Below are 27,652 nucleotides of genomic sequence, written 5' to 3'. Positions count from 1 at the left end.
ATTCCCACTACCATTGCCACTACCCCACAGCCTTTTGACTTTTAAGAGATGGCTTGCTATAGAGGTACAACCTGCCTCCTCTACCCCCCACCTCCTTCAAGTAGCTGCGCCTATGATTAATGTGCCTCAAAGTCCCTTTGTTAGACAGAGACAGAGTTCTGGGTGAATCCGGGGCTTGCAGAATCCCCCAGGTGCTTTTAAGTTCAGGAGCAGATCTAAAGGGGTGCCGTTTTCCCCAACCTTCATGACAGAGGGCACAACACTTCTTCTCTTCTGGAGCATTTTCACAAAGCCCTGACAGATTCCTCCAGAGCCTTCCTTCACTGGTACATTTTTTTGAAGAGAGGCCCCTACTGCTTTAATCAGACTCTGATAGGTCTGTAACTCCTTAAAAAGCCATCACCATTCTAGAGTAATGGTAGGAAACACAGACCATAAGCTGCTTATTTTTAGCTGTTCCCTCTATCCCTGCTCTGCAAAGTTCCCAGTATTGTTAGGGGTTGAAGTTACCAACAGAGGTTTCTGGATTGAAGGAGGAAGGTAAGATTCTCCCAACCACTGCCCAAAATAGGTTTTAGGCTGTCACAGCCATACTGAAAACGTGGCACTGACAATGGAAGAGACTGTTCCTTTTCCTTCTGCTAGCACTCCTGCCTAGAAATCAGTTTCACAAAATGAACGCTTCAAACGTCTCCTTTCCTTTTTCAGGGGACTGGGGGGGTCTATTATTTCCTTACACATGCTTGAAGATGAGCCTGTGTAAATAAATCCCATCTATCCTAAGACATTAAATCAGATTTTATGTATTTGGTTAAGCATCCATTCTTACCCATGGATGCTTACTTATAATAAGCCAACATCTTAATTGGGCTAAAACATAAAAATGTATACAGACATCTGTCTGATGGAACTCTACACTCTGGTTGCCATGGGTTAAAAATACATATTCTAAGCTTACAAATGTAGCTTTATTTTCCAAGAATGCTGAGTTTGTATTCAGCTCATGGATATTCCAATGACATACTGCGAGCTTCACACCGTAACCAGCCTTCTTTAGAGAGGCAAAGTCAAAGGCTACGGCACTTGTACTCAAGGGCCCCTGAAGAACAACTTTTCCTAATCCAAGGTCACCTTTTATCATTCTCCTTCCCTCCCCTGGCCATTCTGAAAGACGTTTCCTAACCTAACTTCAGTGATGAAGTAAAAATTAATTTTATCCTTTTTGGGGAGGAGTCAAAGAAATCCTCTCAGGCCTTCTCATGACCATGAGGTGATTGCACAGGGCAGATGTCCCTCCAGCTGAAATGGACTTCCAAACCTCTAAATCTGATATTTGTGTGCTTATGCAGCCTTAGCTCAAGTATTCTAAGAATATTAAAGAATAAGATCCTTTTTATCAGCCCTATTAAAAATCATCAAAGCACAGGAAAAAAATTTTAACTATGAGGAATGTTAGCTAAACTTGATTGTGGTAGCCATTTTACAACATATACATATATTAAGTCATTACGCTGTACATTTTCAACTTATACAGTGTTTTATGTCAATTATATATCAATAAAACTGGAAGGGGAAAAAAAGCAGGGAAACCCTTGTTTAAAAAGAGCCAAGCTTTTGCCATAATTCATGAACTAAGCCCCTGCCTCACCCTCCACCTCCCTACTCCAGCATTCCCAATTCTTAGGCCTCTCTGGTTCCCTGATAATTGTGGCCTTTTTGACACCTATGTTTTTCTTTGACCCTTTGTGTTTGCTAACACTTAAAAACAAAACTTTCTTCCTGGCTAAGATCACAGTCTCTCTAGAAATCTACTTCTGAAATCTGCTTTTTGGAATTAGTCTCCCTCCTCTTTCTGCCCTCTAGGCCAGCCCCAGACTCTAGGACAAACAGGAACTGAAGGCTGCATTTACCCATTCCACCCTGGTGAACTTGCTGCTTCTCTGCTCTTTTCCTCTTGAAATGTCTGCACTATCTCTTTGACTTGCTAAGCTCCTACTTTATACCTGATGATCACTGTTCCAGATAAGACTAAACTAGGAAGTTTTAAAAAGAAAAGAGTGACTTTCTTTGTTCTCTTGTAAGCCTATGTTATAAATAGGAAGGCTATATCTGTGGCATTAATTCTACTACTGCTCATATTATTTTTACAGTTCATACTTTTACAAAACAAGCCTAAGTTTACAAACAGGTGGGGGGAAGAGGGTATTCCGTAATTACTTAAGATGGAAACAAATCAACTTTCACTATTCTGTAAAACTCCCCCAACAATGCAGCACTTGAATGAGCATTCTTCCTCTCTCACAGAAGCTGCATCTCGCTTGATTGGCTCAGCATGCCAAGCTGCCGGTCTCACTAATGAGTTCTACTATCTCACTAGGAGGACAATATGTTCCTAACTACTGGACGCTGACACTATCTCCAGCTGTGCTAGTGAAATGGCATTTTTATTAGTTTCTAATAATAATAAAAAAAAACCTTACACTTGAACTAAGAAGAAAGCACATATTTACCTCAAGTCGATATATATATTTCTAAAATCTGCCTTATTAACAAATTGTTTTTGGGTACCTAGCATTTCAGGGATTTTTGTTTATATTTTGTTTTTAATGTTCCCGTTGCAATCTCAGAATTAGAATCATTAACACTCTGCCATAATGATCTGGGAAAAACACACTTTGGCCTTGGAATAAAAAACTACTAGTAAGAATACAAAAGAAGATTTTTACCTCAAAGATCAGAAGAGACCAACCAATATCACCCTAGACCTCCCCAATTCATAAAACCAAGTAAACCTAGTAGCATTTTAAAAGTCAAGCTCTAAATATGGTGTATCTGACTAGAGTAGATAATGATTTCCCTAGAGATACTACCTTTCAGACATGGCCTTGCTAATGGTAATGTGCCCCAGCTTTTGGGACCTATGGAGATGTGCCACTGGGCTCTCTGGAGAGGGAAAAGAAAAATGGCACTTGGGAAAATGGAAGGAGAGCTCACCTATAATTCAGAAGGATGAGTTCTGTCTTGACCTAAAAGTATGACAGGTAATTTTAGTGCATATTATAGGAAGATGGGGCTTACTGAGCAAATGAGAATGCAAATTATTTGAAAAGGTGAATTCTTCCCATGCAAATTCACTCAAGGAAGAAGAATGGAGAACACCACCTTGAGGGACTCTCTCTCTACTTGCCAAGGCAGTTTACCTGGGCTGGGAAACAGTCCCATAACATGGAACAGTATCTCAATCTTCCATGAAGGAGGCAAATGCAAACTCTGCCTTATTCCAGATACGGTATAAGTACTTTTAGCTGTGGAAAAATGTTAACTCTGCTTTTCAGTTCAAAAAATTCAATAGGATACTCACTCTTTTAGTGTTGGGTTTTAACTGCAGCTTATCTGAACTACATTTTTTGAAGAATTAAATCTAAAGATAACTCAGAATTTTATATTCTAGAGGTAATAAGTTAGTCTTTTACGGTCTTTTTCTCTTTGGCATTAAGTGTACATTTACATAAAATGGAAGCAAAGATGAGACTTTCTGCTGGACACTTACTGTAAATATGGAAGCAGTATAAAACAGGAACGGAAGAGGGGTCTCCTTTTTATTTCTCTCCTGAAGAATGAGTTGTGAAGAATGTAGTGGTTGTTCCACATCATAAATCGGACCTCTTTCAAACCCCGAGAGTTGGCTTCTTCAATCAATCGAATAACAGACTATGGAGCAGAAAACAGAAGGTAAAGAAAAAAAAAGCAAGTTAAAAAAGCAATAAATGGTAAATAGTCACTATAAAATATGAAAAATGTTAATGTAACTAAAGGTTAAAATAGTTAACTTTGCTATTAACATCAGAAGTGTTTCAATAAAGTACAGTGAGTCAAATTACCTCCTGTTACATGTAGGAATTTTATTTTCTTTAAAGATTCAGAATAGAAAAATGCTTCCTGTTCAGAACATGGATTTCCACCTTATGAAACATGTGAAGGATTAGTCTATTCTATTTTGAGGCTATAAGAATGTCCTGGAGATTTTTTTTTTAATATTTCTTAAGGGATTTTCAGAACAGGATTAAAGATAGTAGTATATACAGTTCAAATAAACCAATTAAGTTCCAAACCCAAGAAACCTCTCTGAGGAAAAACACAGGGACAGTCCAACTATTCTGAGGATACATTTTAAACAGCCTCTTATTCTCTTTGAAAGGTATTAGATCCTAGTGACTACTTAAGAGACAGAAATTTTAACTCAATATTGTGTTTTACACTAATTAACATACTAGGTCATTTTCTTTTGCTATTGCCTTAAAAGAAAACCTAAGGTAGCTAAGTCAATTCTCCCTTTTTGTAATACTGGAAATGAACTTAATCAAATTGAAGAAGTCAGATCTTTGGAATGTGAAATTAATCTTTAAGTCCATTTCAGGGCATTTAAATGTGACTCAGAATTCTCACAGGCAAAATAAACCACCATCATTTTAAAACCTCGCTTTGTGATGGATGAACTATTCTTACCATCTCAGACTAAGGATGCATGTGCACATGTGATAGAATTTTAAATGACTGATCTGCCTGACCACAGTTCAGTAAACATTTTCAAGTACTTCTTCCAGGGGCTTAAGGGTGATTGTTTCCCCCTAGACTTCTAAACTGCTAATAGTGTAACACATGATCCAACCACCAGGAGCCAGATATAGCCAAAAGTTACACCAGTGCTCATCTCATTAAAATTACTCCAAAGGCGGCACTGAGTCTGAGTACTTACCACATTTAATACTTGGCTCCTATAGTATAAGATACTGGGAAGGGCTTCCCTGGTGGCGCAGTGGTTGAGAATCTGCCTGCTAATGCAGGGGACACGGGTTCGAGCCCTGGTCTGGGAAGATCCCACATGCCGCGGAGCAACTAGGCCCGTGAGCCATGGCCGCTGAGCCTGCGCGTCCAGAGCCTGTGCTCCGCAACAAGAGAGGCCACAACAGTGAGAGGCCCGCGCATCGCGATGAAGAGTAGCCCCCGCTTGCCTCAACTAGAGAAAGCCCTCGCACAGAAACGAAGACCCAACACAGTAAAAATAAATTAATTAATTAATAAACTCCTACCCCCTACATCTAAAAAAAAAAGAAAGAAAGAAAGATACTGGGAAAAGCATTTTCTGATAATAGTGGTATTCTATTTATGGGTTATAGATTAATGGAAAGAAATATATTTTCAGAAAAATCAAGAGAGAATAGCGTTACTCATATCAACAAGACTCAATTTTACATCCATAAGTTCTTTGATCTGTGGTTCTGTCTAGTCATTGTTGAGAAGGAACAGTGAAAGACAAAAATTTAAACGCACTTTTGGAAAAAAGAACCTGTAAATACCTCAGGATACTCTCTCCATCCAAAGTGGTCCCTACAGAAGAACTTCCAGACTGTGTGGTAAATAGAGTTGACATTGCTAGAGGGTGGTGTGGACAGCCTTCGTAGTTGGTCAAATTCAGTTGTTTCATACACATTCATGGCGTTCAAGTCTGCCCAAAATTCTTGTCCTCTAAAAAGACCCAAGAAAAAAAATGAACTGTTAATAAATAATGGAAATATCTAAACATCTCATGTGATATTACAAATATCTAGTATAGCATACTGTAGAATTTTCAAAGCTTGTCTTGTTTGGAGTAAAAGGACATCACTCCTGGTTTTTTCCCCATTTCGTATATGCCTTAAGACCAAAACGTGCAAGCCATGGAGTAGGGATTGATTCTATCCCTTAACATCACTGGCCTAAACCAATCAACACAGTCCCACCCTCCCTACCACAGTGGGATGAGCCAAACCTGGTCTCAACCAATCAGGGAGTCAGCTCTAAGATGAAGCTGCCACAGAAAGCAGAGAGAGAAACGAACTTCTCTTTTTCAAGAGGCATCAGTTTTCGTAAGTCAACATAGGAATACACAATATTGTCTGATGAAAGACAGGAAAAATAAAATGACCCCAGATGAGGCAAGTACTGCTAATCTACCTACCCAACATTAATATTGTCCTTTATCCTGTGGGTAGAAAAAAAAGTTGACGAAACATGGGAAAAAATAGTTTGGATTACTGTAAAGTTCAGCTATGAGAATAGTTTCGTCATTCTGTTATCTGGTCTGCTGCTGCTTAATAAGCACTTTACGTGTGTGTGTGTGCGTGCGTGCGTGCGTGCGTGTGTGTGTGTGTGTGTCTGGTCTGCTGCTGCTTAATAAGCACTTTACGTGTGTGTGTGTGTGTGTGTGTGTGTGTGTGTGTGTGTGTGTGTGTGTGTGTGTGTGTGTAGGTCCTGCTATATAAATCAGAATCACTTAAAAAATTATAAAGGGTGGTCTAAAAAACGTGTTCCTTTTTTAATGGAACTTCATCTAGTGTTTGAAACATCTAAACCGTTAATGGCAAAATGTTCATTTTATTTTTCTCTCCATGTATATTTCAAAATTCCCCTAAGAAGACATAAAATAATAACATCACAGATATAAGCAGAGTGACTAAGCTTCCAAATACATTCTTCAATCACAGATTTCTAAATGACTGTCTATAACACACATCCAAATACTCCAGATCCAGTGGCACTCAGAACTGGCTCAGGTGAAATCCAGGTGTTTGGACGGATATTCCCAGTAATTAACATATTTCCTTTCAGTAAATCAAGATTTTGAAAAAGGTATTAATTTTGATCTATGGGTTTTGTTGGTTAGTATGATGCTCCAGACTGCTCTTCGAACATTTGTTTCAAGGACTGTTAATAAGTATTCTAGGCAAAAAGCATTCTGTGGTCAAAAGTTTGAAAAACTTGGTTACACAAAGTTAAACGATTTACTTACTGCAGCCACTCCTCAGTCCCTTTAATATGCTAAGGTAGATATATTGAAGTACCATGATGAGGGCTAGAAGGTACTCTTCTAAACCTATGACAGTGCTCTGTCCCTTTTACCCATGAAGACCTATTAACATCTCTCACTAAACACCCTGGCAAATATGAGGAAAGAAAATATTTCCCACCCTCCACCCCAATGTTCACAATTTGTGAATCAGGTTCTATTTGAAAAAAGAAAAAAAAAGTCATATACCAACTGATGGTGCCATGGAGCACATAACTTGTAAAAAGCAGTATGTTCCTTAAAAAATTCCTAAAAAGCTTCCCAAAACCCTAATTTCTTGCTTAATTTCAAGTTAGGATTAGGATACCTAATTTCAACCTAACTAGTAGGATGTAGTCTTAAATGGAACATATAATTTTAAGTGTGAAATGGGAAGAAGACAATAAAATGTAGTTTACATCACATTTGAACACTACTTTGTTTAAAATTATTTATGGTCAAAAGGAATACTTAATCCAAAATTTTAAAAAACATTTCTGGGAAATTCTTCAAAAAAGAAAAACACTGAAAACTGGAACCCCTATATCTAAATTAAATTTCACAACAAGTTGCTTTAAACAATTTTTCCTTAACTTTAGGAGAATCTGATGTTATCACTGAGTGGAGAGATATTAACCTCCTTCTCCCTGTTAAGATCATTTCCAGTTTCTAAACAGATTTTCCTATTTTAAGTTTATTTCCCAGTAACTGTTCCCAATTATGAGTTAATAAATCCTCAGTATTTTCTTTATGGAGTTCTTAGAAGAGCAGTCATTATGTTAATAACATACATTATAATATAAACAGCCAATGCTTTTTGCTATTAAAGTATCAGATTTTATTCTGGACATCTCTCTAGCAATTTCTGTTTACTCCTGTATTATTGAGACTTCATAGATAATGATCTGCATGAGAAAGATATCTAAAACTGCAGCTTTTGCTACGTTCTCTGTGTACTTCAGTCCTTTGGGCATTATGAAATTTTTATGACAAATCCTAATTTACTACAATCAACTGTTCTGTGGATCGATGTATCAAAGTACTGTTTTAGCTCTATTTGATTTTCAATATGCTTTAGTAGACTGGACAGAGACAAAACAACAAATCTGAAAAACATTATCTTTTTATGATTAATTTTACCACCTGTTCTCCCTTAAACAGGGAATCCTTAAAAAATCCAACGCCGGGATTTCCCTGGTGGTGCAGTGGTTAAAGAATCCGCCTGCCAATGCAGGGAACATGGGTTCGAGCCCTGGTCCGGGAAGATCCGACAGCCGTGAAGCAACTAAGCCCGTGCACCACAATTACTGAGCCTGCACTCTAGAGCCCGTGAGCCACAACTACTGAAGCCCATGTGCCACAACTACTGAAGCCCGCGCACCTAGAGCCCGTGCTCCGCAACAAGAGAAGCCACCGCAGTGAGAAGCCTGCACACTGCAAAGAAAAGTAGCCCCCGCTTGCCGCGACTAGAGAAAGCCTGTGTGCAGCAACAAAGACCCAATGCAGCCCAAAAAAAAAAACAAAGCCAAGAGTTTTTATTCTCCTCAATGTGCATCAGTGTAAAATTCATGCAACACGAATGCCAAATGTTCAACATTTACCACTCTTATCAAGCCATTGTTTCATGTTACCAGAAAGCAGTTATGAGTCGTGTGTGGAAATGGTGATGGTGAGCTGTAAGGCAATACACAAATAATTAAGCAGATGTAGTCCCTGACTTCCAGGGCTTCAAGAGGGAAATAACTAACAAAATCTAAAACCAAAGAAGCAGTACATTTGCCTATCTAAACTCATCGGTGGCAAGTACACTCTAGGAATGAGAGGACAAAGAATGAGAGGACAAAGAATAGAATGAGAGGACAAAGAACAGAATAATGCAGCATTATGGGAGAGGAGATGGCTGCTCCTCCAGGAATGGATAAAGGTCAGGAAAAGTAAGAGGCTTTCCAGTATCAATCCAAGATAGCTTTCTGTAAGAGAAAGAATTTTAGGAATAGTTTAATAGGAAATAATTACCAGTAAGTGAAGGTTGTGTGGAAGAACAAGAAAAAAAGAGTTCTTCCAGTATTTTGCTTGAAGGGTAGGGACAGGGAAGGACAGGAACAGAGAGCTGGAAAAGGAAACCTAAACAAGGGTACATAAGAGATGAGCAAATGTGAACAGGATATATAACAGACACTGTGAGAGATGTCGGGCCATGAGCTAAGGAGGTAAGTCCAGGGTCTCAGAGCCTTAAATAAAGGTTGGAATTTAGAGTATTGAGCAGATTGTGGTAAAAGGTCAAAGTAGTAAATACAGGATGTGTAAAAACTGAGCAACAGAGACAGTGCTAGAATGGGGGTGGAGGTGGGGAGGATAGGGCTTCACAAAGGCAAGATGCAATCATCCTGGCAGATGAGAACCCTATCTGACTTAATGGTAGCCCTACTGAGGGATGGCCAGAAAAGAGTGAGTATGGGAGATAGCCACTGCGCAGTAGGATTTAGATTTCGTTAAATATATCATGTGGCTACCATCAATCAATCTGGACTCACCCAAAATATAACCTTATCATGATGAATTAAAAAAAATATTGTGAACAGATTGCTGATTTTTGTTTTGATGGGAAGAATGAACATGAACTGCTGAAATATTAACAATTCTGTGTCCACATGCTTCACCAACAAACATACCACTACATATACCAATACAAGAATCCAGATACAAAACTAATTAAAAATTCTGAAAAGAACACCCATTCTCATAACTTAGATGCTTTCTAACAGTGGTTTTCTTCCTACTTAAATACCTTGACATACCAACATTTCCAACATATATTATTAACACATAGAGCACCAACACCCACACTAAGTCAGAAAGTCTGCCCCACACACCATCATTTCTTCTATGTATATTTCAGATACTAAAAAGTAAAAAAAGGCCTGCGATATAAATAATAGAGCCGTAATGAAAACCAAAACTATTAAAGAATAGTTGCGGAATGAAACAGAAATTAGTCAGGACATGATCTCTTTGCTGGATAAATAGTTCTTGGGACTATGCATTTGGGAGCTCAGGAGAGTGTAACCATTTTAGGCAATTTCTCTATAAATTGTCTGAAACCAAGAAAGAAATGTGACAACTGAAAACAAATGAAAGTAATCTTAAGTAGACACACTGATTAGGCACTGGACTACATGTTGGGATAAGAAGATGAAAAAAGCAAAATACCCAAAGTCAGTGGGGAGAGAGACAGACAAGCAAACCCTGTGGCACAGTGTGAAATGTGGCACAAAGGTGGTCTGGAACAATCCAGAGGCAGAGGGCCTAACTGTGCTGGGAAAGGGGTCACGCAAGCTGGTCAAGGAAGGTGTCCCAGAATGGATGAAATGGGAACCAAGTTTGGCCAGCCACCAGGCAGACAATGAGAGTCACCACAAGCAGAGTGAATGACATGTGTAGAAGCCAACCAAGCGAGGCACAAGAGACCCAGAGTGAGCAGCACATGCAGTTCATGTGGGAGGTGAGGGTGTATGTGTGTGTGAGTGGGATGATAAGACTGGACTGGATAGGCTGGCTGGGGCCAGATAATGAAGAGCTTTGTATGCTAGGTTAAGGAGTTAGGACTTGATTCTGTGGGCAGTAGGAATCACTGGTGGGTTTCAAAAAGGGTCAGAGACTTGCTTTTTTATAAACATCACTCCAACAGTAGTGGTATGGAGGACTGATTTGTTTATTTTTGGTAGAGGACGGTGGGGGAAGGGTGGAGACAGGCCCTTATTTGCTAAATATTTATTAGCATGTTTATTATTAATATTTATTATTCTATGCTTAGCCACCTATAGCTACTAGAACTGCATATAAAGCAAATGATGGTAGAGAACTCAGGAGGTAACAGTGGGGATGATTTGAGAGTATTTAAGAGTTAGACTAACTGCATGGAGGGGCTGAAGGGAGTAGAAAGGGTCCAGAATGTGTCCCATGTTTCTGATCTGGATGACTGGATAATGGTGCCATTAAATGAAATGGGACACAGGAGACGGAAAACATTTAAGTGGGAAGATGATGCAAATAAGATATAGAACTCAGACTTCAGCAAAGGTCAATTAAGTATAAAGTTTTCTGGACACTACTCTGTACAGTTTTAACCAGGTGGGTTAGACTTCGGAACCTTGGCTTCCTGCCCATAAAAGTTAACTGGCTTCTACAAGGATAAACCTGTGACCTCAAACTAATCAACACCCACCCTCATAGCTGGATTAATCAGACACAATTACTTATTACTGTGATGTAAAGTGAAAATGTCTCCCCAAACTAAGGGTCATAATGATAGAAGGATAAAGATCAAATGCAATATGGAGAGTATTTAGGCTCTTCTGCTACAGACTTGAGACAGGCATGACAGATGGGGTATGTTTGCTGCTGCTAAAGAAATTTCACAGGCGCACGAAATATAGCTGGCTTTTGATACCTGGCTTTGATGTTTCCAGGAACTCATTTAGCAATGTTGGAATATCTGGCAGCTTATAGATCCCTTCAAATATGTTACAAGGTGATGAGAATCAAAGCCATGGCATATATAATACCAACATACTTTGTGATAGCAGTGTAGTTATTAAACTTCAGAGGACTATGTACTCTTTCTGTTTTAGAAGCATAGTAACTGTCATTTATTCTGTTACTAATTAAGACTTTTGTTAACACTGACTCGAATAAATAGCACAGAGCTATTTGGGGAGGCAATAAAAATTATCTATAAAATTATCTATCTTTGTATGTTGCCTATATACAAAGCAATATCTTTCAATATGTACCAGAGGTTAAAATTCTCTACTTAACTTCTACACTATGACATTGGGCCCTGGTAACAACTGGGTATTTCCCCTTTGTATCCAGAAGTAGTTGTAGGCACAGACATACCTACAAATCAAAATTGGGAGTTTTTTTTTTTTTTAATTATTTTGCATATGGCCCTCAGTACTTACGAGCAGACTAAGAATCAAATGTTGACTCACAACTAAACCTGCCCACCTCTAAGGAGACACTGACCTATTCAAGGCAGGATTACTGAGATTTTAGATCACTCCGTAAAACAATTAACATTAAACCTGGTTCATGGATTTACCTCAAAAGATTTTTGGGTAGGTAAAAATATTCCGTACTTTAAGAGTCAATGAGTTTCTGGGGATCAACTTTCTTAGGGCAAACTTCTGGCTGTGGGTGCTGCTCTCTTGGTCCCTCCTAGGACATCTTCGAAACAGGTGAATGAGAAGGCAGTAAGTTAATGAGTGGATGCTGTGTGGAACCACATTTATTTGTAAACCCCATGTTTGATTTACAAATTGTCAGACATATAATCTGTGGTATTAAAGTGATTCTAGAAGTGAACACAGTGAAATAGAAACAAGAGGATAAGAAATAGGAGAAAAAAGGCAGTGAGGTAGGCTTTCTAAGTGAAAGGATACTTGTTTTTAAGCTTTTATTATTCTATATTCTCCAAAAGCATGTGGGGAAGCAAACAAATACGTGTAACAGTTTATTCTCAAAAAATTTGGTACTAAGACACAGCCATGTGAGTACACCTGTTTCCTAAACCCCTAAATATATCATACATTGAAGTCCTCTCTACCCCATACAACCACTTAAAGCAAATTACAATAGCCACCTGAGGAAGAGAACCTACTAGAGTACTGTTACGTTGGGCTTTTTTTTTTTTATTACAAAACTATCAGTTCAAAGCAAAGAATACAAAAGAACTTTTGAATACAATGTGGATAAGCCTAAAATCTTTCATAAATAAAAATTATGCTTATAAGATCAAAAGATCTCACTGCTATTTATGGAGGCACGGGCTTAAATTTGCACACTGAAGACATCAAAAATGTCATATAGCCTTAACTTTTATCCCAGTTCAGTCACATGTCCTGAGACTCCTAGAAGGTAACTTAAGTGAGACATACTTCTCAACCATGGCCTGAAAAGGAAGTGAAACAACTTCTACAAGAACAGCTGGGATAGAAAGCATGCAACAGATTAAAAAGAAATGTATCATGCCTTATACTACCTTAAATTATGCAGTTATTGTTTTTTAGGAAGAATAGTAAATATCCCCTTTAAGTGAAATATTTTTAAAACTGAGAGGTTTCTATCAAGAAAGGAGGTTAATTGTCTCAAAGTAGACAATAAAAAATGTCTGCTGTGTTCTCAGCTGATTAATTAAATTTTGTGTATATGAAATTTGACGTTTAAAGTGGGCTGAAATATATTTACTTATAAAACTTTTCTACATAATTATAAAATCAGTTATATGCAAATGCTAAAATTTCTTAAAAATAACTGTTTTCAAATAACTTCAAACAATTTGGAACTCATTTACACATAAATGAAATACTAATTACAATTATCATAAAATATATCCCCTAATAACCCCCAGTAAGATACAATCTATTAGCTTATTTCTGAATTGACTTTTAAAATTATAAACAAATCCTTTTTATTTAAAATTTTGCCGTGTCTTTTCCCCCAATTAGTACAGATAAACTAATTGATAAGTGACCAAATTAAAAATATACTCACTGATGGCTTATCATGAGAACCCAGATATAACTAAGAGGCTCTTAGCATGAGAGACTTAAATGTATACAAACTATATAAAGAATTTATCACTGAGAGTTTTCAAAGCAAATTTCCGAAAGAAAAATAAAAACTTCCTACAGAAAACATATTAAGAGAATTTTTTTTATTGTCTAGGTTTTGTAAACTATGACCACAAAACCTTTCAAAAGGGTCTTAAGTCAGTAACTTTTCCTAGGGGAGAGAGATTCTACAAAGCCAAGTTTCCTTCAATTTTATCGATTAGTTAAGACAGTCTAAATTAATTTTTAGTAACAAATTAATTGTATCAATAGAAGACTTTACACAAAGTTTTTGATGTGTGGCAGCATTTTTGACAATCCGAACATCAGAAGGCAAGCAAGCAAAGTTCCTCCTGTTTCACATACTCTACCCCCCCCCCCCCATTCAACGATGTCTTTCTTTTATTACCTCGGAAGGCAAACCTGGTATTTCTCCTGTGCTTATTTTTATTCTCACAATGCCTGGAAATGAAAGAGCGAAGCCAGGTGACAGTCAGAAACCAAAGACCAACCGCAGCAGGAAATTACTTAAAGTATTTTGTGCCATTTGCCCTCCCTATGCCCAGATCAGCTGCAGGAGCTTTGAAGATCACAGGGTGCAGGCAAGATTCTGAAAGCACATGTACTACACTGCAAGCAAAGTTCACCCTGGGACCCCTACCCCTGTCATTCTTCCCTGACTATTCAGTGCTGGTAAAAACCTAGAGCAAAGAAAGTCACACAAACTCTATGGCTATATGTCAAATGAGAGGGACAGTTTAAGAATGTCTTAATCCGAAAAGGAAACAAAAAATTAATGTAATAAAGAGAAATTCCAGTAAATGTGGCTTAAACTAAACATTTTCCAATCTTTATGAGAAGTGCTAAGCTTCAACATAAGACTATTCACAAATTCTTCCTTAAGCTCAGAAGCAATAGCACCAAAACAAAGGATATCTATTTGCATAAGGAATACAAATTTCTCGATCTCTCTCTCAGATAACTTTGTCACGAGGGATTCTAATACACTCCTTACACAACATTTTGTGGCACACATACTCGCAAATCACTGGTTTCTGTAGAATGTGAAAAGAAACACTTGCTCTAGCATTCCCACTCTCATACATGCTTATCCTTTCATTGTGATGACCATGCAAAGGTTCTTTACTGGTCAAGTGGGTGTTACCAGTAAGTAAACAGCAATAGCAGAGAAAGATGGAGGAGACAGACACATTTTGCGGTGTGGTCACGGCAAATAGGAATGCTCAGTTAACTCCCTTCTATGCTTGTCTTAGCAACAGCGACTGGACAGGTCAGCAAGGAAAATTGGAATTTTCATAATCAGAAGTTTATTAATACAAGCAACTTCTAAAATTTGAGTGCCTGATCACAGAATTAGTCATATTTATTCAGAACAAGACTGCAATACTATCTTTTGCACAAATCAAATATATATCAAACTACCAAGCTAAATAAGTGGAATTTATTTTTACGTAAAATCCTTTATTTTCAAAGATTTCAAAATGTATTTCAGAACCTATCCCTTGTAATTTAAAATCCCCCTATTAACAAGGAATTCATCTACATTAGAAATTTGAGGCTTTCAGTTAATGTGTTGGGGACTGGGCTGGATTACGTTTAACACTTACAGGGATTTTAAATAGAGGCCAGTCTGTGCAGTATGATCCCTGATCCCTAGAAAGCACTGCCATAAATACAAAAATAATATTTGGTTTTGTTAAGGGAGTTCCTTCATATTTAAAAACATGACTTGTTTGCTCCTAGAAATGAACTTTAATTAGAAATATTTTATTCTTTTGTACAGTTTCTGTTTATGGTGTTGCAAAGTACAGTTTACCTCAAGGGCTTAAGCTATTACCTAATGATTTCAAGCCCAGAATGAAACACAAAGTGGCTCAATCCTCAGCACTCTGGTATCTTCCAAAGATACAAATATCATTCATATTCACTTCCTTTTAGCTTAAGACTCTCAGACTTATTTAAAAGAGAAACTCTACTGCTTTTACAAAGGGAGTTTCTTACAAAACTTATCAGTGTCCAATTTGAACCAGCCTTACAGAAAGTTGTTCCAGGATAATCAAGAATCATCTTGTAACTCAAAAGTACTTAAGCTTTCCTTCCACAAAAAGGCAACTACAACTCACAAACAGGATACTGGTAATTATCAAAGGCTGATGACCTAGGTTAAGAGGATCTCAGGTTCTATTTTAAATGTGATCAAAATTATTACCATCAGACAAAGGATGCAGAATCTGGTGGTCTCAAATCAGGGGATGAGATTTAAGAGGCCATAGGAAAACAGTCACCATCTCAAATGGCTGGATTTTAGTAGAATTCCATAAGTAGTCAAGGTTTGTAAGGGCTACATACTGCTTTACACCCTTTAGAAATAGCCCCCCCAAACCCAATATGAAACTAAGGATCACTAAGATCAAAGATGCACACAGATGGAATTTATGAATTTACCTTTGTTTTACGGTAGAATGCAAATCTAGAATCTAGAAATTCTAGTGTAACAATGGAAGTAGTTTTACAGGAGCACAGTAATCAGTCAAAAGTTGCATTTTTTGCACGTTCACATATGCAGAATGAAGTTTTAAACGCTGAATGGAGTTATTTTTTTCTGTTTATTTACAATAAAAAGTAAAAGCTTTAGAGTCAACTCAACAATAAAATGTATAATGAATGTATCACGCAATTATTTTTAGGAACTGTGAGATAACGTTGTAAGTTATCTCCTCCAACTGTCTGATTTAAAAGTTACACATCTTTGCAAGCTTCATTTTCATTACCATGAATATATCAGGAACAGACTGACCCCAACCTGAAGCCAGGTGACAGCTGCTTCAAAAAGTCTAATCTGCTTAGAAAGGGAATAAATGAATGATTGCTATTGATTCCCATGACAGCTCTACACAGACCCATTAACTTCCCTGGATTAGTATAGACAGAAGCCAATTAGTTTTATTTCATATGTAAATAGCATCATAAAGAGGTACAGAAAATAATTCACTGGATTGCTCTCTCCTAAAGCACAAGGCACATTATTTTGAAAGTCACTTCAAACACAGTTCTTGCTTATGGGGCTGTTGCTTTCTCTTAGGCAGGAATTTTTAAAATAAATTCAAACTCATCCAGCTGTGTATATTCAAGAAATACCAGAAAGTCACAAGGCATAGTAAGTTTCAGCTGTTCTCCTCTCTCCAGTATTATCAATAACACATAATGAGTTAGTTCATACATCATCACAGCTGTGCAGGCCAGAGCTAACTTGGCTAATTTAACTATTCCAGTAGAGTTCAGTCAGGAGCTTGCTCTACTTTAGATAATCCACTCTGCAAGTCATATAGAAATGAACAGCATATGCTCTTTATTATCACTAATATGCAATTCTCCTTGTCTTCTTTCAGAGTTACTGTGAAGTCTTCTAATGGTATTGTCCCTTGGACAGTTTTTAAAACAACAAAAACTTCTAAGAGCCACCAGCAATCAAAATCACTCAAAACTAATTAGCTAAGACTATGACAACACTCTAGGCTTAAGCTATAAAATTTAAACTCCTTTTTTATCAATAAGCTTTAATTCTAAAGAGGGGAAAAGAACACTGTCTTCTGAGAAAAATTAACCATGGAGTCAGAGCTTGCAACTTTCTTCTTCATCCTCCCCCCTTTGCAGGAAATTCAGAATTAGAAATAATCACTGGTCATATTTTCACAGTAGGTGAAATTACCTACAAAATAAGGTCAGCACAGTGCCTCTTCCTTATGGGCGATAATAACTAGAAGACTATTCTGGCACACTTTAAAATGAATGTAAGTGAAAACCTATGGTGGTCGCAGTTGCTAAAGGGAGATTTGCACATCCTCCACAATTTCAATTATCCACAACAGTATTCCGCACAGCTACCGAGACCCTTTTAAAACAGCTTAGTCCTGCCATTTAATATCATTTTCTACTAAGGATGAGTGCCTAAACTGTCAGAGACTATGTTTTCTTAATGGAAAACACAACATTCGATGTTGTTTTCTTAACTGCTTATCTGGAATTTGGAAATTCTCCAAAGCCCATCCCGTGTGCAAAAGCCTTAGCATCTAAATATGGGGAGTTCATACATACAACTACTTTCCAGTTGATTTTGCAGATGTACAAAAGGAATGAGAAAGCAAAGTGGAATGGTATAATTTGGGGTGAAGGCAAAATTGGAAAAGAGTAATTAAAATAATTTCATTATAATGAACCAAGTAGGCACTTTTATTATTAAAATTCTGTTTTTACATGTGTTTTTAGTATCTAAGCATCTTGACTAAGGAGTTGGAAGGCACCTGTGAACTTATCTAGCTCAACTTTCCTTCCATTCACTCTTGAGAATAAAATGAACACTGCACATCTAATTTGGATTAAATTAGATGTTAAATCCATTTGCAAAAACCAAAGAATTTTATCTACACAGTTTGAAACTATGAACTTTTGTCTCTGCTAGAGACTCAGTACTATGAACTTTCCCCAAGTTCCACACAATGAACTATTATGGGTATAGTATATAATAATGATTTACCAAGTCATATAAACTGCTGAAAACAAGTGGGATAAACAACTGCCATTCATTATTCCTGAATCTAAAGACTGGTTCGACTTGGGCATATACACAGCTGAACACACACTTCCTGGTTATGTGCAATCTGCACAGATAGACCAGCTTTACAGGCCTGACCACAGAGATTAATAGCTTTAGCCAAATAATGTGGTAACCATGTGAACCTGGGCTGCTCCAGCTTGTTTGTGAATCTCTCAGCAAGGCTCAACATGCCGTTATCTGCATCTTGTTGCCAGGAAACACAACATCGCTTTGGAATACAAGGAAAACCAGGTTGCAATGACTACAGGTCAACTTCCCAAAAGCCTAATTTTTGACATTTAGCTATCTACAATCTTATAACATTTCTTACTGTAGTCCACAAAGAACTTCACTTTACTAGTAATTAACTGTTAATACTTTTTGCCATTTTTATCAGGGCAGAACCACGTATAATAATTCACTCATACTTCTCCTCTCAAGTGTCAAATAAACACTAATTTACTTCCTTAAAACTGATCTGGAAATCAAGCAGTCACTGCAACTACTTTATAACTGATCCAACAATGAATGCGTATGGGCTTTTATCTGTGTCTATTCTTCAGCAAAGAAATTTTACCAAAGGATAAAATACTCAGTGTGCTGCTATCATAAGAGTTCCTGGATTTTCTGGGAATCAAAATATCTGTCTTGCCTTGCTCAAGGTAACAGAACGTAATGTGTTGGACAATAATCCTGCTAGTTTCTTCCTGAGCGATTCAAACAGAGAAACTTAATGTACCAAGATGCTGAAGTACTTAGCAGACTGGAAATTTGCTTTATAAGAGTGAAGTGGGAGGCCACTGTTCTGCACAGTTTTGCAATCTGGAGATGGAAGGATTAGAGTGGCTTTGAGAGTATATAAAATTAATTACCCTTGACATACCAATCAGAATTGCTAGCTCATGGGCAACAGAGATTTTGGACAATACCTTATTAAAAAGATTTTTAAGACAAAATGGAAAACATTTTTCTCTCTTCCAATGCTGGCTAAAAAGAATAAGTCAGAAGTACTTAGCTTTGTTACAGGATCTGAGAATTTTGCTACCCAAGCAAGACAGAATCTTGAATGCATTTACATTATCAAGAGAATGCATTTATGATCAGGAGAACTACATTTTTGATATAAGCTTTACTTTTATCCGAAGAGGTCTTCTACATAATAACGCCTTTAAACTTGGGCTTTATATTGTTTCTCATCTTGTTCCATATGTCGCTTTTGAAACACAAGACGCAAAATTCCAGTCTCATGGTAATTAAGTTGCTAAAAACACACATAGATCTGTGTACTATACAACTGAAATATTCAAAGAAAACCACCTAGCTAATACTAAATGGGAGCAAAGAGAAGTTAAACAAAGACCAGGTTACTGTAATGCCAACAACGCTCTGGCACTGTTAGAACACAGAAGGTTAACATCAAAACTAATAGAATTAGACAACATGAAAATGGTTCACTGCCACCATTTGCCTTCTAACTCTCCAGACACTTGGGTAGTGTAACCTGACTTATTTGTGAACAAAGATGACCCTCCACAAAGTTTTTCTCCCGAACTTCTGGGTTAGGATGGTCAGCCTACTATTTTAAGTCCCTTTATACTACAGAAGAAACAACTTAGGAATATAAAGATCAATGCTTATTATACAGCCATTTTTGCACTAGCAACTTTACATGTGCAAGTATTATTTTCTCCACTTTCAAGTTCATTAAAGAAGAACTGAGATGTGGAAATCTCAGTTCCCTATCAGTACATAATGCTTGGACATCCATAAAAGAACCAAATTATTTATATACATATCTTGCCTACAAAATCATGAGAATAACTTTTTTTATGTAAATGACAAACAAACATGTCCATTAACATAAATTTTCCCTTCACTCACTGTTGTAAGACTCTTTCAGGTTTAAAAAAATACCCTGAGTTGTGGAACAATTTATTTTATCTGTAAGATAAACAGAATAATAAAATTAATGGTAAAAAGCTTTAAGGAAACTAAAAAAGATTTAACATGTTTGGGCATGATTCAGAAGTTTGGGAGGTACTTCGGAATCATTCACAGAAAAATTGTTTGGACTATTCAAAATGTAAAGAGGGCCACAAAAATCTCCAAATAATACTATTTTCCTTTAAAAAACAGGAACTACTCAATATACAAAACTTTAAAATTAGATAAATTAGGCATTCGTAATTTATAAGATTCTCCATGGATTTTCTTTCAAAAGCAAGCTCTCCTGTATGATTAAAATAGTATTTGATTCACAACACTCAATGTATATGCAACTTCTCAGTCACACACATATTGCACAGAGTGACATTTGAATTGTTCAAATCATAAAACCTTCATTGTCTGGTTAGATAAATAGCCTGCATTCAACTGCCATGAAAAATCAGGATAGCATACAGCCAAAAGAATAACAGTAGAAAAAAAAAAAAACCTGTTAGGTTACTACTGAAAGAAACTACCCTACTAAAGCCTCTTTACCTTCTCTATAGGATTTAATAATAGCTTTAAAGTAGTTATAAATACATACCCATACTTCATTCTCATTCTATCATTCTCTGGGTTACAGTAAAATCTTTCCAAGTGCTCCTGGGAATCATTGGATACACTCTGCCACTTCTGAGTAGTTGTCCTCTTGATCTGCCAATGATACGGCAAGACCGTGTGGTGCTTCAAACAATCCCTGCCATAAATACAAGTGCCTTGCAAAAAGTCCATGCAAATTTCAATTCCGTTCTCTTGGTGAGTGTGGTACTGTAGCTGGTTCACCAGCTCAAACACAAGGTCAAGGGAGGCCTCTTCACTTTTGTCCTGAAAGAGCTCAGTATTCAACTTATCACTGGTATCCAAAATGTACTGGATTGTAAAACTGTTGTCTTGGAAAACCCCTGGAACGTAATCCGTGACTTTGTCTATGCAGTCAGGACTAGCAGGAACATCACTTGAAACTGGGTGCAAAAGGTCAGCCTGGAAGTGCCCTGCTGTAGAATCTGCCACTGTCCCACTGATGGTTTCTGGTGGAAAGCTATGATCCTGGATTGGAACCACTTGTTCAGGATCATCAGTGGTAGGATGGGCTTCTGGTATCTGGCCCCCGACATTTGTTCCATCAGGAATCAGGACAGACATACTGTCTTCTGCTGGTGGACACGATGGATTGATTTCCAAAGGTTTTTTCACCATAGATTCATGTAAGCTGCTCTCTTCTGCACTCTGATTTCTAGGTCTAAAAACCCCATCAAGTGAGCCAGATTCTAACAAAGTATTTAATATTGGTCTCAAAGACCTCAGGGTTCCGGCTCCCAATCTCTTCTGATCCTTTTTCTTAAAACAAGTCTTCAATGGAGTGATCTTCTCAGAGAGTCTCATTTGGCATGAAAAGTCATCAGGAGGAGAGGGAGGCTGCACTACACAGTCTGGCTCAGGTTCGGTGGTTTCCATTTCCATGATGTGGATTAGCTCCAATTGCTCCTCAGTCTAAAAAATCCTACCAGGAAAAGAAAGAATATCATTTACAAGCTGACAACAACCGAATCCTATTCATTCATCAACGTGTTTTGTTCTAGTCTCTAAGTCCCTGAAATCATTCCTCTTATACTGTATTTCACCTTTACAGGTCAGTTTTAAATTTTACTGAGAAATCAAGGCTCCAAAGCAGCCAAGGTTATTCAAAAGCCCACAACAGATAAGGTGAGAGAGAGATAGTATCTTCCAATAGGCTCTTGACATTTATTTGTGGACTTAATATACGACTTGTAATTCTGCTGGGGTATGAATGTTTACAGTAAGTCTAGAATGGGGTGGAGGGTGAGGGGTAGAAATAAGTGCATCTAATGACAGTGGGGAAACCACATCTCTACTGCTTTGTGGTTCTCTTCACAGTTGTTTATGTATTGCCTATCTCATGAGGTGACAAAAACTATTTCTTTGTTAAAAAAAAAAAGTTTGTCAAACGCAGGAAAAACTGCAAAGTTAACTGTGAGTGAATTTGGGGTATAAGGATATACTCAGGAAACAGGGGCTTCTCAATCGAAATATTATATGGGAGAAAGCCTACTGAAGCATTTCTAGATTCAGAAACTGCCAATATATTCCCCAAGGATGTTAAGGGTCTACTTTTGCAATCCCCAAACATAACCACTACTGGAAGAAGAATATCAGGGCTTGTTAGTAACAGAAGCTACATCACCAACAACCATTGCACACTGTTTTAGAAACCAAACACAACTTCCTAATACAGAAAGGGGCCTCCTTCTCTTCAGAAAAGTTACATATATGCATTTTTTCAAAAAGACAAATGAAGGCATAGAAAAATAACACAAGAAAAAAAAACCCACCAAATTTCAGATCCCTAAAGAACTACTCAGTGACTAAAAAAGTGCTTTCTTCAAAGAATCAGACCCCTTGAAAGAAACTGGAACTTAAAGTAAAAAGCAAAGAAAACTTTGTAAAATGATGAATGGTGTCTCCTCCACAATCTAGCATTCATTAACTAATTCTGAAAATATTTACTGAGCATTGTGCCAGGTGGTAAAGGGGTGGTGATGAGCAATTAATCTTCTCCCTTGTCCAACAGACTGAAAGAAATCTTTGATGCAAGGACTCGTGACTTCATCAAGTATGCATCCCAGGTACCCAGTACAGTGCCTGGCACAATGCACATAGTGGGTGCTCCACAATATTTTTTTGCTGAATTACTGAAGAAAAAGCACCTATTAAATGCCTAGTTCTGTGAGGCTTTATGAGTCAACAATAGCAACAAAATGATAAAACTGAGTACCCAGAAAAATGAATATTAAAAAGAACTAATTGGAGAGATTCATAAATGTACATTTGTAAAAAGTGCTTAATGATCAAACTCAAAAAAAGTAAAAACACAGTATATAACAAAGTTTTTTTTTTTTATAACAAGGTTTTAATGCACACAGTAAGTACAAAAAAAAGGTAGAAAAAGGAAAGTTCAATGTGAGCTGGCATTGTTAGGGAAAGCTTCATGAAGGAGAGACTTGACATAAGACATAAATCAACTGGAAAGCAGCCAAACCAGGCGTTATTATTCATCATTTGGTGCTCTTGCCTCAAGGCACAATTGGCACAGATTGTGGTATTCCCTCTTCACCACACCAAACCGGCCTGTGCCTTCCCCCACACGCGCGCGCACACACACACACACACACCACTCCTATCACACCCAATCAAGGCAAAACAGACGAAACCCAGTTCATTTATACGGGTGCATACACACACGCCACAACTTTTCCTGTTTTTGCCCTCTGTCAACCTCAGAAATAAAACCGAGAAAGGGGCAGAGAACTGGAGGAGTGGCTGGAGTGGGGAAGTCACTAGAACCTAGTTCCTCAATTAGTTTGCATAACAGAGAAATAAAGATTGGAAGGACACCTTCCTCCAGTCCCCGCTGTAGGCGACCTACCGCTCTACCCTTCACCTCGTGATGCCCCCGGTTCTCGCGCACTCCCGACCCCTCGCACCATCCGGGGAAACTGCCTGCTCCAAACTCAGCACTCCGGCCAGGCGCAGCGCAACGCTCGGGTCCGAGCGACGCCTCCTGCCGGCCGCGGTAGTTTGCTCAGCTCGGGCCCCCGGGCCGCACCAACTCCGCGCAACGCGGCCCATCCCGTGTGTTCCCGAGCATCCTGCCCCCGCCTGCCCTCACACTCCCGGGCCAGCCTCCTCCCACCCAACGAGAGACTCCCGCCCTGGCTGCCCTCCCTTCCAGAAGCCACTCGTGGCGCCTTCCACAGTTAATTTCTTTCTCTCCTCGACCGACCTTCCCGCGAAGACCGTCCTGCGAGGCTCGGAGGCTCGACCCGAGAAGAGCCGGGGAAACGCGGCGGGCGCTTCTCGGGCCGGCGGGGAGGAAGGCGACGACTTCAAAGTTAAACTGAAATCAGCTTTCAAACTTCTGGGCTGCAGCCGGAACACGGGTCCTCCGGAAGGCTCCTCTCAGCGGCCGTGCCCTCCCCCTCGATCTGCGCCCCAGAGCGCGCAGGGTCTGCCCAGCGGGGGCAACCGCACAGACGCACCCCCGAGTCTCCCCGACCCAGTGGGAATGGGGAGACGCCGGCGCCCCAGACTAAACCCTTCAGCGAATTAACTCCAATTTATACACCTGCCAGAGGCCCGAAGTGACTAAGAAGTGTAAACCAATGCCGTCCTGATATTGACGGGATCCGAGTGAATTCAGTACAAAAAGGCAGTCTAAACAGCACTCACCCCGGATCCGTGAAAGCCGGCAGCGAGGCCGGCGACCCCTTCCGCGCCCGCCTTCCCAGCGAGGGTCCCTCTTCGGCCCCTCAGAGCCCACCCGGAGCCCTTTACCTGAACAGGCAGCCTGAGAAAACGGACCACAGGAGTCGAGTCGCGGTGCCGCCGGCTTACACTGTCCGCGCCGGGGGGGGGGGGGGGAGGGGGTATGTGGGGGTGGGCGTGGGGGACGGGCTCGGGAGTCTAGGGGTCGCAGGCGGGAGACGCGGCGAGCGGCGCTCGGGCCATTCCGCCGCCGGGAGCGCAGAAAACCGCGACTGCACTCCCGACCCGGCTCGCTCGCCTGTCACCTCGAGCTCTGCTTTAAAGTGGCTTCCGGTCGCCTCCTCTCGGCAGCCCCGTCGCGGAGGCGGAGCCTGAGAGGCAGGGGGGCTGGGGTGGGGTGAGGGAACCAGGAGCTCAGTGGGTGACGGGTAGGCGGCCCGCCCCGCGTGCGCATGCGCGCTTACTCGCGGGGAGGCGCGCTCGAGGTGTGCGTGCAGCGGCCCCGTGCTCCCTGGAGGGGGCGTGTCCTTTCGCCGCCAGCTGGGTCCGGGAGGGTCTACGTCCGCAAGCGTCTGGGATCGCGTGGCTGTGAGGAGGGGAGGTTCGCACCGTGCGGCGGGCTCCACCTACCTGCAGACAGATGGAGGGTCACTTTGTTCGGAGGAAACTCAGGCACCCGAGGGAGGATGTGAAACGGAACAACCCGTTTCTGTGCGGTTGGCTTTGTTTATTTGCCTCCTCACTAGAGGCCTCCTACCCCTGACGCCACCGACCCCGAGAGGAGGCAATCAGCTGCTATGGCCGTTGCGGCCAGACGGGGTCGCCCGCCCCGTTCCGCACAGGCAGGCCCTGCGGCGCACCATGGCCTGCGATTGCCCGACCTGGTTGCACGCATTCCTGTTTCACGGGAAACATTCTCAGCATTGCAGAAGGGAAACCTAGCTTTGGGTTTTGACAGTAGAAGCACGTATATGTGTCTTAAAGGCCACAAACACGGTAGAGACTTGTTTATTCATTCAACAAATTTGTCGAGTGCCTATTGCATGCCGGGTGAACTGTAGGCTTAGACTACAGCCCTGATCAGCCAAGACACCTTGCCTGTCCTCATGGAGCTTTCGGAGCACCATGTACTCACCTCTAAAATACACACCACCTGTGAATTTTCCATATTTTCTGGATTGTAGAATGCCCTGGATGGTGAGTCTGTTGAATAATTTTTCAGCGGTGGAGGAACATACACTACGTTAAATTCATATAATCGCCATATATGTGTGTGTGTCGGGCGGGGGGAGAGGCCCTGGTCAAAATCAAAGAAAATTAATCACGACTGTATCCCCAACAGCTGGCAGAAAAAGGAACACAGCTCGCAAAGAGATACTCTCTTCATGTGGCCTGAAATCTAAAGTGGCTTAATTCTGTAACTTGGAGGCATTCTGGGTTGAAAAAGTCAGCTATTACCTTACCAAACATGGACGCCTGTAAAAAATAAGAGGTTGTAGTAATAAATATTAGGGTTCCAAGCCTTTCTTAAACTGTTCTAAACCAAACTGAGTGACATATCAGCAAAGAATAGATTAAGGGTAGTATCCTACCCCAGCAGGCTTATTACAAATGGCATCAGGGCAGGTGCCTTGATGCCATTTAAACTAAGGTGAGAATGATATGGACAGAATTCAGGGACTACTAAGTAAAAGTCAAGAATTTCCAGGCTTTACAAATTGTATTGAGACAAAAGCTTGATGTGTGCCTACTCACATATGGAATTTCCTAGAATTTTACTGTTTGCTTTCTATTTGTTTCATCTGTTCTGTGTTCTTTTCTTTCCTTTCATGCCTTCTTTTGAAGTATTTTAAATTCTATTCCCTCTCAACAATTAGGTTACTTGTTATACATTCTTTATTCTTTTAGCAGTGTTTCAGTTATTTATTGCTGTGAACAAATGACCCCAAAACTTATGACTTAAAACAACAACTCTTGTTTGCTTATGATCCGGGATTCTCTGGCTCAGGAATTCAGTCAGGACGTAGTGCAGATGGCTCATCTCTGCTCCATATCTGGAATCTCACTTGGGGTGTCTCAGATGGCTGAGGCCTGGCTCAACTAGGGCCACATGTCTTGGGCCTCTGTTCTGGCCCTTGGCTGAATTCCCTGGTTTTTCTCTACAAGGCTTCTTCATGTGGCTAACTTGGGCTTCCTCACAGCATGGACCCCTCTCGGGGTTCCAAGAGGGAGCATTCCAAGAAGACAAGCCTCACTATGCAAGCCTTTGCTTACGTTATGCTTAATAATGTGTTATTGGCCAAAGCAAGTCACACTACCCGGCTCAGAGTCTATGTGGGAGGGGGACTGCTTGAGGCCATGAATATTGGGAGATGCTTAGACTAAGAGCAGATCACCTTAATCCCCAATCAAGGATTAATAATTAAAAGTTACTCCCAGGATGTAGCTCTTTGGAATCCAACTTATTTTTCACCCTCCACTCCCCAGTTACTCCCCTTGAGGCAACAGAGAACTCTAGCTAGTTCTCAACCTTTCCATTACTGTTTTCAGAGTGTCAATTGGCCCAAATGGAAAAATGGCACCAGATTCTGGACTCACCACTCGTGGATCTAGACTTCTCAGACTGCTAGAATTTTACTTCTCCAGAAAATGTATCTTCCACATTGTCTGCCTCAGATGTGATCCCTGGAATATAATGGAGTAGTAAGATCCTCCTAAAGAACAGAACCAGGAATTGACTGATTAAGCAAGGGCGTGGAATCTTTGCTCTTTCCAACAGGATAGGAGATGTTCTATGGACCAGTGACCACTGGGTGTTTCCATCTTCGCCTTTCTGAATAGGAGTTTTACCAACATCATGTACCCTGTCTATCCATCATTACTTAATAGGAGTATTGAGGCAGATAACTTTTTAAATTGGTGCCGGTGCATGAGGATCCACACTCTTACTGGGGAGTACTCCACATCATTGGGACTCCTGAATCTTGGACTCTAAGCTCATTGCAGAGACTTTGGGATTTTTTTCTTTCTTTAAAGGAGGGGATGAGTATTCCTTACATGAGAAGAAGGGAAAGACATTGCTTGTTACCTCTTTCTTATTAGAAAGATCCTGACACTTTTTTTTTGAGGAGAAGGGCTAGCAATGTGCCTAGCCGCAAATGCTTTTCCCTAGATCCCATACACTTTTGGGTGGCCATGGATATAGTTCTAGACACACGGTGAAGATGTCTAAAAAAGAACTTTTTTTCCTAATGTAGATATACCCCAATTCATTTCTTCCTTTTTTTT

The 27,652-nt window shown here is 39.8% G+C and overlaps 1 protein-coding gene across 6 annotated transcripts in view; it reads right to left on the bottom strand.

Moving 5' to 3' along the window:
• The window catches only part of TIPARP (TCDD inducible poly(ADP-ribose) polymerase), a 65,871-nt gene that overhangs the window by 4,400 nt on the left and 33,819 nt on the right, over positions 1 to 27,652 (bottom strand). The window contains exons 2-6 of one of the 6 annotated variants that reach the window (XM_079921534.1): positions 26,963 to 27,049; positions 24,434 to 24,994; positions 20,625 to 21,581; positions 5,358 to 5,526; positions 3,551 to 3,711 (exon numbers count right to left, since the gene is read on the bottom strand). In XM_079921534.1, the coding sequence (XP_079777660.1) occupies positions 3,551 to 3,711; positions 5,358 to 5,526; positions 20,625 to 21,541 (1,247 nt within the window). In that variant the 5' untranslated portion in view covers positions 21,542 to 21,581; positions 24,434 to 24,994; positions 26,963 to 27,049. Of the gene's footprint in view, positions 1 to 3,550; positions 3,712 to 5,357; positions 5,527 to 20,624; positions 21,582 to 23,882; positions 23,968 to 24,328; positions 24,995 to 26,962; positions 27,171 to 27,652 lie in introns of those variants that run through there. The other 5 variants (XM_079921537.1, XM_079921535.1, XM_079921538.1 and 2 more) reach the window with 5 other exon arrangements.

The sequence above is a fragment of the Stenella coeruleoalba genome (genome assembly GCF_951394435.1).
Source record: "Stenella coeruleoalba genome assembly, chromosome: 5".
Classification (NCBI taxonomy): domain Eukaryota; kingdom Metazoa; phylum Chordata; class Mammalia; order Artiodactyla; family Delphinidae; genus Stenella; species Stenella coeruleoalba.
The sequence above is the reverse complement of the archived record's forward strand: the minus strand, read 5'-3'. Positions and strand labels throughout refer to the sequence as shown.